We start from the raw sequence: 14,350 nt of genomic DNA on the forward strand, positions 1-14,350 counted from the left end.
TGTCCATCTTTAAAACAATATTTCGCTTCTGAAACTCTAAAATACAGCTGTTTTCCGCCAGTACCGAATACACAAAAATATATATAGTTATGAACTTTACCCCCTATATAGACACTTCAGCCTTCATATCAATGGATATGTTTTAATGTCTTTAGAGTAAAGCAATATACAGAAGAGATGAAGGAAGACAGACAGACTGAAAAGAGGAATGTGACTGATTACAAAAAAAAGAAGGAAAAAGAACAGTGAAAAGAAAGAAATATGATTTATTACAAAGAAAGAAAGAAATAATGCGAAGAAAAAAAATACACGAGATGTGAGCAATGATTTACAGGCATAATTCTTCTATTAAAATCTTGTACCAACTAGTATTTAACAAGACATCTGAATATAGATGTTACATGTACATACTATATACATACTTATATTAGCACAATTAAATAAATTGAAGCACAAAGGCTATCATAAAAAAGTAATTAATATAGAAAAAAAATATCGAAAACATATGATTAGTGGAATCATTTAAATCACAAATTTCGAAATATTAGACAAAAGCTTAATAGATCAAAATAGCTTCATGACATGATACAATAAATAATGAAATCATCGGTATATAAGTTTGTAGAGCTGATTATCAAAAAGGATTTGTTATTTCAACACGCACTTTAGCAGAACATTTGCAATATGATCATTCTGCCTTTTCATAAAACAAAATGTTTTCTTAAATGTAACAAAGTGATACTAGTCAGCAGAGTTTTCTAGAAAATGTCTTTAAATACACTACTTTCACTATCTATCTTAAATGTTTATGTATTAACTACTATGTAAAAAAACATAGTTCCTTTATTCATTCCAATAGGTCCAAATGTCAAAGAAAGGTATATGATATACTGTAGTGAATTACTAAAAAAGGCGGATCTTTGTCACCTATCTATTGACCACAAAACAGTGCGGGAAGACTACATGTCAAAATGAGAAAACTTATTTTAACGCACACACTGTACAGCTATTGAGATATAAATAAAGCGTCACGTCTAACTGACACGGTGATTTTTGCCCTGTAAGACTTCTTACGAACTTAAAACGGTATTTATTGAAAAGAAAATATTTCAAAGGAAAAGCTTCATCATCTGAAGACCCAATATGGTCTAGCATTCAGCTTACATTTGAAATGTTTTCTAGCACGTTAATGACGTAATACCAAAACAGAATGAATATATACCTACTGTTAACATACATGTTCTAATATTAGCGGAGTCAAATTTTAGCGCAAATCCGAAAATAACTGTAAAATTAGAATAGATTACCTGTCGTAGGTTTTCTTCTCTCCATTCTACCGTGAGCAGATAATTAGTCGTTGAATTTAAATTGTAATGTTCCTAAATAATTTTATATTCCTTTTCATTGTTGAATGCTTCCTTAACAATATCGAACTTCATTTCCACCTCGTTGCCATTGCAAACGGAAGGGAATACATTGTCTAAATGAACTATTTGTTAATTGAATTGACCAATCAGAGCACACTTGGTCAGGATCCTGACCTGTCTTGTCATTTAAGCGGAGAGAAATCGTACTATAACAGGTAATCCAGTCTGACTGTAAATCATGATTAATAAGCCAGATAAAAATTGGAGCAATTTTCACTGTTTCAATAACAGAACCACCCTTTTACAAAATTTAATGTTGAATGAGCGTTTCAAACACAGCTTGAAAAACGCTAAAATAAAACCTCCACTAAAATGATTACGTTTATAATGTTTATTATGGCGTTATCCATGGATGTTATGTAGAAGGTAGAAGTAGACATCTAGTATTGTAAAGTTTTCACTGGCTTTAAAATCATCTCTCACGGTTCCAAGGTGGTGTATGTCAATAACGTCGGGATGTTATAGGACGTTTCACATGCCATGGTAGCAGATCTCATACACCTGACATCATGCCAACCACGCATGCCTATCACAGCGCAGTTTTCGTAGCTGGCGCCATCGGGTTCGGTATCAAACCATGCGGTGAATGACGCGGGATCTCCAGGTCCCCAAACCCATTCTCCCTCCACATCCTTGTCATTGGCTCCAATCCACACATCACTAACCGAACCTGGCAAAATATGTATAACATGAATATGTATCGACATTGTTTATCAATATGGGGTAAATAAACGCGATGCTTAGGTTTAAAACAGCAAAGGTTGGTTTTCAGGGGAAACGACTTACTCTAATGTAAAGAAATATCAATATAGATTTTCTCAAATATTAAACGTTTAAAGAAATTTTGGTTCGAAGAGCTCTCTTCGAGAACTTCGATTTCTTTCCAGTCTTAGACCCATCACGCGCTTACAGCCGGACATTCGAAAATATTTTTTTTCTAAAACTTGTTTCAACATCGATGTAAAATAAATAAAATTTCATCGTTTGTAAATAGACAAAAATGATAACGAAGCTTGATGGTACCACACGATCCGCAGTAGTACACAAAACAAGTTTCGAATAGTAACCCGACTAAATTAAATGTGTAATAATTGTCTTTAAAACGACAATTTATGTACAACGCTTATAACCGAATTGCGATAATTTATCTACGCAATAATAAATCATAGCTTTCATTTTGTTTTTGCACTAAAATGTGTCTGGACTGTAATAGGTAAGTACGCAGTACCCTTATTTACGTGTACAATATAACTAAACCTTATGACACTAATAGTCAGGTTCCGGGAAATACAGGTTTTAATTCATATAAGTTAAGTTGGAAAGCGTCTAACAATCACACAAGAATACACAGGAATCCATATTAGGCTAGAGTTTGATTCGACAATCTATAATGCATATTATATCGGAAATTAAGTTTATGTTTTCTTTACCAAAGCACAGAATGTTATTGGATATGAAATTTATTTTAGACGAGTAAGTTATATTTTAAACGCTTCTATCTTCTGTAACTATTAAATAATAGCTCCCACGAAATTAACTCCATATTTAGCAGCCCTTCTCTCTTTTTTTTCTTTTTACACTCATTGTTGATTCTTGGTAAACTTACCCCGTCTTGAAACTTCAGACCTGAGGAAGGAATTGACCTCTTCAGTGTCAACTCTGATAGGCTTGGCATCCATACCTTCACAAAGCTCCTTTTGGGAAGGTCATTTGTATAATAATTAATTCAAATAGTAGTAATAAACATAGGTTACATTAAACCATTCATTTACTTTAAAAGGTCTCGTACAACACTTAAGGGTTAAAAACCACAACGGTTTCCACAATTGCAGTATTTTTGTATGTAATTGAACTATGAGTATATTATGTTTTTTAATTACATATATTTACATATGCCACTATATAGTCAACGGGAAGGGAGTTGCGTTCAAATTAGCGTAAACGCAACGACGTATGAATACAAACCCAGAGCAGGATCGGACTACTTCTAGTTCACGCTTCGGTAAAGATTCATATGATAATCTAAATAAACTTTAATTACTTAATTGATATTTTAACTTTTCACAGATAAAATATTTGCTTTGAATTAATCATAGGCTAAGAAAAAACCGATTTCGATCTTTTATTGGTCTCAAGACTAATCCTTAGGCGACACAGACAATATTATGTTCGTTAGTACTCGGTTGAAAGTAGGCCTACTGTATGAAGTTTAAACAAAGTTTCCTCGTTGTCGGATTTCAAAATAACAATAAAGAGTTGGTGTGAGTTCCAATTAATTATGCATTCGACATCAAAACATAATATGTGTTCAAAAATTGTAACGGTAATAAACAACAAAATGAATCGCTGGTCTGGGCTACAACCGGGGGCTTTCCTCAGGAATGTTCGGTGAATTCCATAGTTACGTCATTCAGACACCATGCAAACACTTGTCTATCATCCGTACAATCAAATAAAAATCATGACTATGAAGAATTTAGTCTCTATCGCGTTCGTAGACCGATACATACATGACAAATATGGAGCAGCTCAACGGTCATACCATCAACAAGCTATATAACTTTTCTCGATTAAAAATCAAATATGGCGGCTCGCTCCACTTCGGACCGCATCTCTACCCTGACAACGATACATACCGGTTGTCGTTCCGCCTGAGTTAGATCTATATCAGTTTTTATTTGGAATGGACTTTATTGATATATGATCAAATTGAAAAAAAAAACCAACCATATTTTAAACATAATTAAAAGGTTTCATTAATATATATTAAATCAAACTGCAGCTATAACATTTAACAATAAACTATATCTACGGCCATCCTGACTACCGTAGTTACCCAGCTTAGCAACCAACATCATTTTAAATTTGATCACGAACATGTAAAAATAGCCTTATTTATGTAAATATATAGATTGAACATTGTTTTGATTGCGTTAAAGGTGGTATGAACGCAATGGGATACAGACATATTCTACATGTAGCGCTAACGCGCTACATTGAATATGTCTATATCCCATTGCGTTCATACCACCTTTAATGCAATAAAAACACTGTTCAATCTCTATGTAAACATATTAAATGTAGCATATACAAATTTACAATCAATAGATTATCATTTAAAACAACAATTTCAAAATATTGACACTAGTTATTTTGTTATATATATGTATTTCGTTTTTTCGTATAAGAATGCAACTTTCTAATTTGATTTGTTTTACACTCGTGGAGGAAAAATGATTTTTTTTATTCATTAATTTTCTCACTAAAGTATCATTTATTTATTATACATATGTTTTCACAGAATCCCTCCAAAACTTTACCACTTTTATTGACTTGAGATATTTATACATCTATTATCTTAGTTGTTGTTATTGTTTGTACAAAACTGATATCCAACAAAATCACAATATACTTACGACATTTTCATCTGCAGAAGATTTTGCACTATCAAAATAGTAGCATTTACCGTTGAAAGGCATCCAATCGTGAAAAGGACATAAGTCTGGAAGGATGGAAGAGAGAAGCTGTTACACAATCAACACTACACATATACATTGTGATATATCACATTACTTTCCCATTCGTTTCACTTCTGGAATTATAAATAGGTTGTTGATAGCGGTATGGCTTTAAAATAATAAAAAGGTTATGTCTTTCAAAAGCAAATTGTTTATGGTTTACCTGTGTTCATTTGTGTGTATCACGTTCTGTTCCGTCAAGGTTGGCAAGAAACATGATTGTTTTATTTTTACCGTATTTGATTATCTCTTCTGGGTGTATTTCGTCTCATGAAATTTTAATTATGAATGGCAATCAATGTCGGAGTTAAAGATAGGTATTGTAGACGTTAAACAACTTTCCCTTGGATATGTGAAAACCAGATCAATGATATTGTAATCTAGAAACAGGAATACATTTACCTAAACGATGACAAGTGTAGTCTCCAGATTTCATGTCTACGCAAACTTCCGCATCTGAACAATTTTGCTGCAAACAGCCAATTGTCCCCGTCTGTAACCGCGACATATCGACATATGTAAGAATTTAGTAGAACTACATGGATATAAATCACAAAATTAAATCCCAAATAATATATCGCCAGACATAAACTCACAAAACTAAATTTTGCTTGTCCGATTTGAGAGTTGTAAAATGACATTCATCGTAAATCTGATTAAAATCAATTTTTACATGTGTATCAAATATGATCTCATTTTTGAGTTCGGGATCGTGTAAGTTTACTGAGAAGCAGTAGGAGATTGTTCCTAGTTACTGGACGATTACCGGCATGTTAATTAGCACATATTGTTTTCACTTAATGCATATTACGTTTCCGAAGCACAATGAAATAAAAAAAAACTTAAAAGCAATAATAACATTCTAAAATAATATTTACCGTTGGCCTAAGATGATGTTACAATATCAAACAAATGCAAGAATTCCTGTGTAATCTATGTTAACAGTATTAATCTCGTTTTTCATTTCCATTTTTAAAATTATAAGCCGTTTCGAACAGTAAGTGGACCTTTAGCCATTGGAAATGCTCTAAACGTACTATTTGGTGAAATCAAATCTTAGTTCAAAAATAATATCAAACATGGTAGCGAATGATAAATTTCCGCATTCAATATATTTGCGATACAATAGTTATGGAAAAAATAGCGCAGTTCTATTTTAGCGCAGCATGTCTGGCGGTGTGAAAAATACCTAAAACGAATATTGCTAAAATATGTACGTAAAAGTAATAGAATCAACAATAATTTAAGATTTATCGAATGCTTAAAATAGGCTTTTACTAGTTTCAATAAGATGACACGAAACTCAGTGTTGATGTTCGTTTTTGTAATAAAAACTGTATTTAAATATGCACAACATGATTCAATATGTAATGATATTCATTTTTTATGATTGATAGGATTGTTTACCATGAAATGATATTTTTTCTTGAAAATGTAGAATTCTAATACGTGATAAAAGCAGTGATATGGCGGACTAACCTGTGCATTGTCTACATCTAATAGTGACGTCATGGTTCCTTCTTCAGCAGATACCATCATCAGATCACAGGTAAGCTGTTCACGGTCGTGGTGAATTTTCTCACAAAGTCGGTATCGCTTGCACATCCTCATACATTGTGCTACCCCAATGATTTCCAAGTGAAGAAATGATTTGTAATATACATTGGAGCCCAAGTCGACGTGTATATAACTCGTACAAAGGCTTAATACAGTTGAAAGAAAAAGTGGTGCCATAAAAATAACAACAGCCAGTGAACCTCCGAACATGATCTTACCGGAATATCAATTAACGAGTAAGATTTGAAATCGACAGCCTCATATTTGATATTTGCAATGTATGCAAGCTATCATTTATATACTACTGAGTCCCTTCAAAGTCATGTACCGTCTACCTTAAATATCTACAACACTAGCTTGGTATACCTATCAAGTAACCTATCAGATAATTACAATGAAACTGCCTTTTATAAATGAATAATGTATGGAAGCAAATTTTTTTTCTCATTACCATTTGTTGAGTCCTTTCAATACTTTGAGATGGTTTTTCACGCATTAGTACGATCTATATTATTCCATTTATATCTAAGAATTAACATAGCTACGTTAAAAGCTACTAAAATATTGATACTTAGTATATACTTAGGATTTCCACTTCAGATGTTGCAATTGAGTTGATTTATGATTTATGAATTAGCCGATGTAAATGACGTCTAGGCATAAGTAGCAGTAATTGTAGGAAACTATATGTACTTAGCACTGCCACAGTTACGTATTAACATAAGTGTTATCACCCCTTTTTATGTGATAATACGAAACATTTTCATAAACAACAATAATTTTAGAATTAATTTCTTACTAATTGGCCGTCATTTAAATAAAATTATTCACAATTAGGCTTAGATAAACAAAGATAACAAATGATCAAAATCATTGTTACTAGAATATGCTGTTTAGGCTAGGGACCCACACAAAATGTACAGAGAAGACTATACTTTTTATCAAATTTTTCAAAGCATCATTAAATTTTCTACGTATTTCACATTAAAATAGATTAAAATATAATCATTGACTGATATGAAAAAAATGTTTTATCATTTTTAGAAAACCTTATGAATCACAAAAGTGTAGTAACAGTCATAAATACTAATACAAACAAACTTGTTTGTGCCAGTCTCACGAACATTCCTTAATTTTACGGTTTTATTCTTAACTTGAGACCCCCGAAAGAGAAACCTTTCAGAAAATAAGGAAAGTTTCATTTCATTTCATTTCAGAATATTTTATTGTCGGATGTTAAAGATAATCGAAATTGGGCGACAGGCAACATGCCTATATACGCCCTCTCCTTACATATTAACAGTACATACAAATCAATATATACAGTGTATATATACATAATAATCTCAATTGCTATTTTTATTTAATGATGATGATATCCTAAAACATCAAGCTAGATATTGATAACATAATATACAAAATGTCTCCTAGTTTATATCATTACAAATAGAAAAAATAATGATTTTACAATATATTCAACAAATTCAACGAAATCTATTGAACAAAATTCAGCGAAACCTATTGGTATCACTGGCAAAGCATTTTATTTTATCCAATATATCTTTATTAATGTTAATATCGTGTCTTTCAGAGCCATGTAAAAATGTTTGTATTGTCAGTGGTATATCATTGGCAAGTTCCAAGATAGAATTAAAGGGAATTAATTTACTTAAGATGTTTTCCTAAACTCCCTTGATGCTTTTCTTCGAAATTTTGTTAGTTAAGAATTCCTTAAAGTTAAGAAATATTCATGAAATCCCCCCTCCGGAATACCTATATCTCCAATGATGGCCGGTCCCTTCTCAACAGATAGATTCTCATTCCTTAGACGTTTCGACACCTTCCACATCGGTGCGCCGGCTGGATTGATCAGGTCCAGACAGGGGCGGATCGGCTATCCCCTCCGCTCAAATGTGACTGTTTGACTGCGGGTAGTTGTCATCTCCTCTGAAATTTGAAACATGTAATTCTCACATTGTCGTTATTCTAGTGTGTGGGTATCAAATATTGTAATGTGCCAGCATTATTTTCTTTGTAGATTCAGTCTGCTGAGGTCGACCACATGGTTTGTTTACGAAAGATTGTGTACATTACCTCTTGGTTTCACAACTCTCGTGTTACTTCGAGATTGTCGCGACGACGTTCGGAAGAGTTCGGAAGGATTCGGCATCTTTCGACCCTATTTTTTACTTTTATAATTAAAAATACTTCCAGTGCTGCAACTTTATAAAAAATGGTAAAATTAGAAAGATAGACCATAAAATTTTAAGAAAAAAATGAAAAAAAACCCACAAAACTTATTTATATTAACAATCTGTTAATTTATGCTAAGGCAAATATTCAGAGGCATGGGGTAATCGGGAGATAACCACTGGTTTTGGCCAAATTTCCGACATCGGATTTCACCGGTCAATAAACTTGTCACATATCATTCACATAAAAACGAGGTGGTGCAGTAATCATTCGGCGTTTGTTTCCAAAGATTTTATTCAAATTTTTTTTTTTTTTTTTTTTTTTTGGGGGGGGGGGGGGGGGGCGGAGGAGGGGGGGAGGGGGTCGCTATTGCTAATCGGCCGGTTATCATATGATGTCCGGGCGATAACCGACATCGTAGTCATATGCATATCGCCCAAGTATCTTACAGACAACGAATAATAGGTGTACTAGGCCCGGCCAAATGTCGGGTGGTGTGATTCACGGCCGGATATAGGACGATACTTAAACGATGTGTGGCTGGGTAAGAAAATCTACCGGAGAGTTTTAATTTTAAGTTAAAACTGTTCGGGCACCTCCCCGATGCTATCTGAAAGCCTCAGCAACCAGCCGGCCATGACTGTGTCCAGTCGGGGCCATGCCAAAATGGCTAAAAATCTAACCTAAGCCTAATCTGAAGGGTTTGTGAGCAAAGCATAAGTATTTTCCTTCCAAGTGATACTCTCTGATCAGTTGTTTGTGTTCGACCATTCTTCTATTTACCGTACTGCTCACAAGATGTCAAGTTCACAATTTATAGACTTACCATAAAGTTTTCCTTCATATTTATATGTGGAAATACTAATGTCCCTCTGTGAATTGGATATTTTATACGGTTCAGTTTGTTTGCCTAGTAGGTAAGTGATATAAAACAAGTACCATCAAATGCATACGGACGTTTTAATAATGGTTTTTATGTAATCATTACTTTGTACTTTGTTCCATTAGCAGTAATTGGCACCAATTTTAGCTCCAAACACGACTCAATTATCTGTCTAAAAGCCTTTTGAGCTACAATATTGCAGCTACCATTCGATATACTTTCAAAGATCATCAATAATAAATGTAGCTAGATTTGATTGCGAACACAACACATGATTTCCATCATATTATTGTCGAACAGACGTTTTCTCTTTAGATCGAACTTATGAAGAAATGAACGAAAGAAGGTAATAATGAGCGAATGAAAAGAACAAGCGAACAAAACAAAAACAAAAGAAAAACAATCAACGAACGTCCTTCTTTCCATTCGTATGTTACATTAAACGATAAATGCGCTGGAATCTCACAAATGACGGTAAAATTTATGGAAAATAAACGAATTGCCATATTCGCGGAAGCATATTTCCGCTATTTTCTTATACATGACCTTGAAAAATCATGAAATTTGCAGATAAAGTTTCAACCACAATCAATATGCAATAAATCGATAATGTAATCTTGTTTAATGACGCTTACAAATTTTACGGGGGAAAAATCAAAATTGCGATTTTTGATGTCATATGTCGCCATTTTTTATACTTTGGCTTTGCAAGTAGTCATTATAGTTTTACTTGAATGCATGATTTTTCTCATATTAAATCTTCAAGACATTTCTACGGTAAAATTTATTTTTGACCTTTGTTTGATCTCATTTGACCACTAGTGAACTCGTGATCATGACAAAATGATGACGTGTATCGCGAGAAAACGTGCATAGTCATAGTGTTTTTGGATAACTAATTCATAAACGCATTCGTAAGAAGATCTTACAAATGTGTTGTAAACCACTTCAAAATACTCAAAGTACTCAACTATATGATTAAAGTTTATTAATTTACCATTTGCTTCCATACATTGAGAGTAAATCCATTATTTATTTATGAATGGCAGGTTTATTGAGTTTCGGTGATCAGTTACTAGGTAAGGTATACCAAGCTAGCGTTGTAGATATTTAGGTAGACGGTACACGGCTTTGAAGGGACCCAGTAGCGTGTAAACGATTAGAACGAATATACGTACCCGGCCTGCTATACCTTTCGGCCGGGTACGAATTGGTCCCTATGTGTCGTAGTGGAGCACTGCCTCCGAAAATCACTCGGGCACAGTTTTCTATACTTTTTTGTAGGTTTCTAATTATTTTATACGTATACATGCATTTACATATTATTTTTGTCCAAAACAAACATAACTACCATTCTTGATATCTACCATACCGCTCACACGACGTCATATTCACAATTTCTTGACTTGCCGTAAAACTCCCCTTCAGAAAGACCTTCATATGTATTACATAAAAATAATGCCTCGGTGGGAATTTGATAATCTATGTGGTTCAGTTTTATTGCCTAGTAAATAAAAAGCGATATCGAACAAGTAAGATAAAATGCAAATAAACGTTTTACAACGGTTTGCATAATCATTACTTTGCTCCATTAGTTGTAATAGGCACCAATTATATCTCTGAAGACGACACCAATTTCTGTCTAAAAGTCTTTTGAGCTACAATATTGCAGCTAGTAAACGATAGCATCAATACACTACACTAAACATGAGGCTTTGTATTTCAAATGTTACTTTTTCATTCATTCCCTGGTAAGATCACGTTCGGAGCTTTACAAGCTGTTGTTATTTTTTTTGCATCACTTTTTTTTCAACTGTATTAAGCCTCTGCACGAGTTCTTTCCATGAAAACCTTGGATCCAAATGTATATTACAGACCATTTCTTCACTTGACAACCATTGGGGTGGCACAATGTATGAGGATGTACAAGCAGTACCGACTTTGTGTGAAAATTCCCCACGAACGTGAACAGCTTACCTGTGATCTGATGATGGTATCTGCTGAAGAAGGAACCATGACGTCACTATTAGATGTAGAAAATGCACAGATGAGTCTGCTATATCACTACTTTTATCACTGCTTTTATTTTTCATCAATTTTAAAGAAAAAATGTCATTGCATGGTCAACAATTATATCAATCATAAAAAATAAATAACATTACATATTGAATTATGTTGTGCATATTTAAATACAGTTTTTATTACAAAAACGAATATCAACACTGAGTTTTGTGTCATCTTATTGAAACTAGTAAATGCCTATTTAAAGCATTCGATAAATCTTAAACAGTTGTTGATTCTCTTACTTTTACGTCCATATTTTAGCAGTATTCATTTTAGGTATTTTTCACGCCGCCAGACCGGCTGCGCTAAAATGGAACTGCGCAATATTTTTATAACTATTGTATTGTAAATATATGAAATGTAGATATTTTTCACTCGCTTCCGTGTTTAATATTACTTATAAACTAACACTCGATTGCACCAAATAGTACGTTTAGAGCATTTCCAATGTCTAAAGGTCCACTTATCTTTCGAAACGGCCTATAATTTTGAAAATGAAAATGAAAAACGATATTAATACTGCTAACATAGATTACACAGGAATTCTTGCATTTGTTTGATATTGTAACATCATCTTAGCCCAACAGTATGTACATTATTTTAGGATGTTCTTTTTGTTTTTAATATTTTTTTATTATTGTGTCTCGGAAACGTAATATGCATTAAGAGTAAACAATATGTGCTAATTTATATGCCGGGAATCGTCCAGTAACTAGGAACATTCTCCTACTGCTTCTCACTAAACTTACACGATCCCGAACTCCAAAATGATATTTGATACACATATAATAAATGTTTTTGATCAGATTTACGATGAATGTCATTTTACAAGTCTCAAATCAGACAAGCAAACTTTAGTTTCGCAAGTTTATGCCTGGCGATATATTCTCTGGGATTTGATTTTTTGATTTATATTAAATAACATAAAGTTCTACTGAATCATTGAATCATTACATATGTCGATATGTCGCAGTTACAGATGGGAAAAATGGCTGTTTGCAGCACAATTCTACAGATGCGGAAGTTTGCGTAGACATGAAATTTGGAGACCTCACTTGTCATCGTTTAGGGAAATTATTCCTGTTTCTAGATTACAATAACATTGATCTGTCTTTCATATATCCAAAGGAAAGTTGTTTAACCTCTAAAATACCTATCTTTAACTCCGACATTGATTGCCATCCATGATTAACATTTCATGAGACTAAATACACCCAGAAGAGATAATCAAAAATGGATGTTATGTGTAACACTAAATACATGTAGTTATTAGATAAGGGAGATAACTCCTATAGTTATATTATCAATACACCCTAGGTCATATCTTTAAATAAGGTTATAGAACTTTCTAGAATAATATCATGTATAAATATACATGTTTGTAAACATGTTGATTATAAGTAGGGATCTAGAATGATCTATTTCCAGAAAGTTCTGTGTGTTTATTTGTTGACTGTGTTTAGTTAGATATTTCTAGAAGTAGAAGGTTCTCCAATATTCTTGAAATAGGGTTTAGCTATGTATACTCCAGCTGTCCAAGGCTAATCACAACTGTAATGAGACCTGTAATTAGACATATCAAGACTTGTACAGCGCCATATTAGATTCTATTGGGAGAGTTATTGTGACTTTATCTTAGGAGTGTTACAATGCATTGTGTGGATTTATTCATATTGCCCGGAACTTTACAAATTATCTGAGGATATTGATTTTCCTCATGGAGTTGTGAACATAGTTAATTAGGAACCTGGAAGGATTAAGGATTATACGAGGACATTCGCATACAGATAAGTAACATTTTAAATTCTCGTATTACTCTTGTACCACCACCAATTACTTTAAATATTGTAAACCATCTCTGTATAATATTGTATATATAATTAAATTGTGTTTTGAATTTAGCTGCTGGTTTCTCATTTATGTTGTTCTCTCTTGTAACACAGAAAAAAATAAAACAATCATGTTTCTTGCCAACCTTGACGGAACATAACGTGATAGACACAAATGAACACAGACAAAACACAAATACGTTGCCTATGAAAGACTTTACCTGTTTCTTTATTTTTAAAAAAGTGTTCTATAATACCAGAAGTTAAACGACTTGGGAAGTAATGTGATATATCAGAATGTATATGTGTAGTGTTGATTGTGTAACAGCTTCTCTCTTTCATCATTCCAGACGTATGTTCTTCTGACGAATGGCTGCCTTTCAACCGTAAATGCTACTATTTTGATAGTGCAAAATTTCAATAATATTAGAATCCAGCTTGATTCGTTAATCAGTGAAACACGCAAGTCATATATTGCCCAACACTGGTTGGCATGAATGTAAAACATGATGTCCCAAACTGCAAGTCAGTTGTCAATTTCAGCCGTCGAATTTAGATTTCAGCATAAAAGCATCCGGAGACGACTCCCAAATCGTATAGCCATATGACCTCACAACCCCGCATGCATAATGTTTTTGGACATCGATTCGCTTTAGTTTTGAGAGATCGACTGAATTGGACGATGTTTTCTCGGATTGCTCAATGTAGATGAAAGTGTTAGTAATGAATGTTACAGAAGGTGAAAGCTAAATATTTCCCGAAAACATTCTTGAATAGTTTGTAGAACATTATTTGGAATATATGTGTTTTTAAGGCGTTTTAGATAGAGAAAGTGTCATTTCCATGTGACGGAGTTGCCAGCATTGGTCTTTCCACTTA

At 33.3% G+C, this 14,350-nt stretch overlaps 1 protein-coding gene across 1 annotated transcript; it reads right to left on the reverse strand.

The window, feature by feature from the left end:
- Positions 1–248: 248 nt before the first annotated feature.
- LOC138328289 (C-type lectin domain family 17, member A-like) lies at positions 249–5,417 on the reverse strand. Its single transcript, XM_069275030.1, has 4 exons — positions 5,348–5,417; positions 4,844–4,929; positions 3,034–3,121; positions 249–2,097 (listed from the first exon to the last, which is right to left on the reverse strand). The coding sequence occupies exons 1-4, from the start codon at positions 5,379–5,381 to the stop codon at positions 1,847–1,849; spliced, it is 459 nt and encodes a 152-aa protein (XP_069131131.1). The 5' UTR covers positions 5,382–5,417; the 3' UTR covers positions 249–1,846.
- Between the last annotated feature and the right edge of the window lie 8,933 nt (positions 5,418–14,350).

Source organism: Argopecten irradians, chromosome 7 (genome assembly GCF_041381155.1).
Source record: "Argopecten irradians isolate NY chromosome 7, Ai_NY, whole genome shotgun sequence".
In the NCBI taxonomy this organism is placed as follows: Eukaryota; Metazoa; Mollusca; class Bivalvia; order Pectinida; family Pectinidae; genus Argopecten; species Argopecten irradians.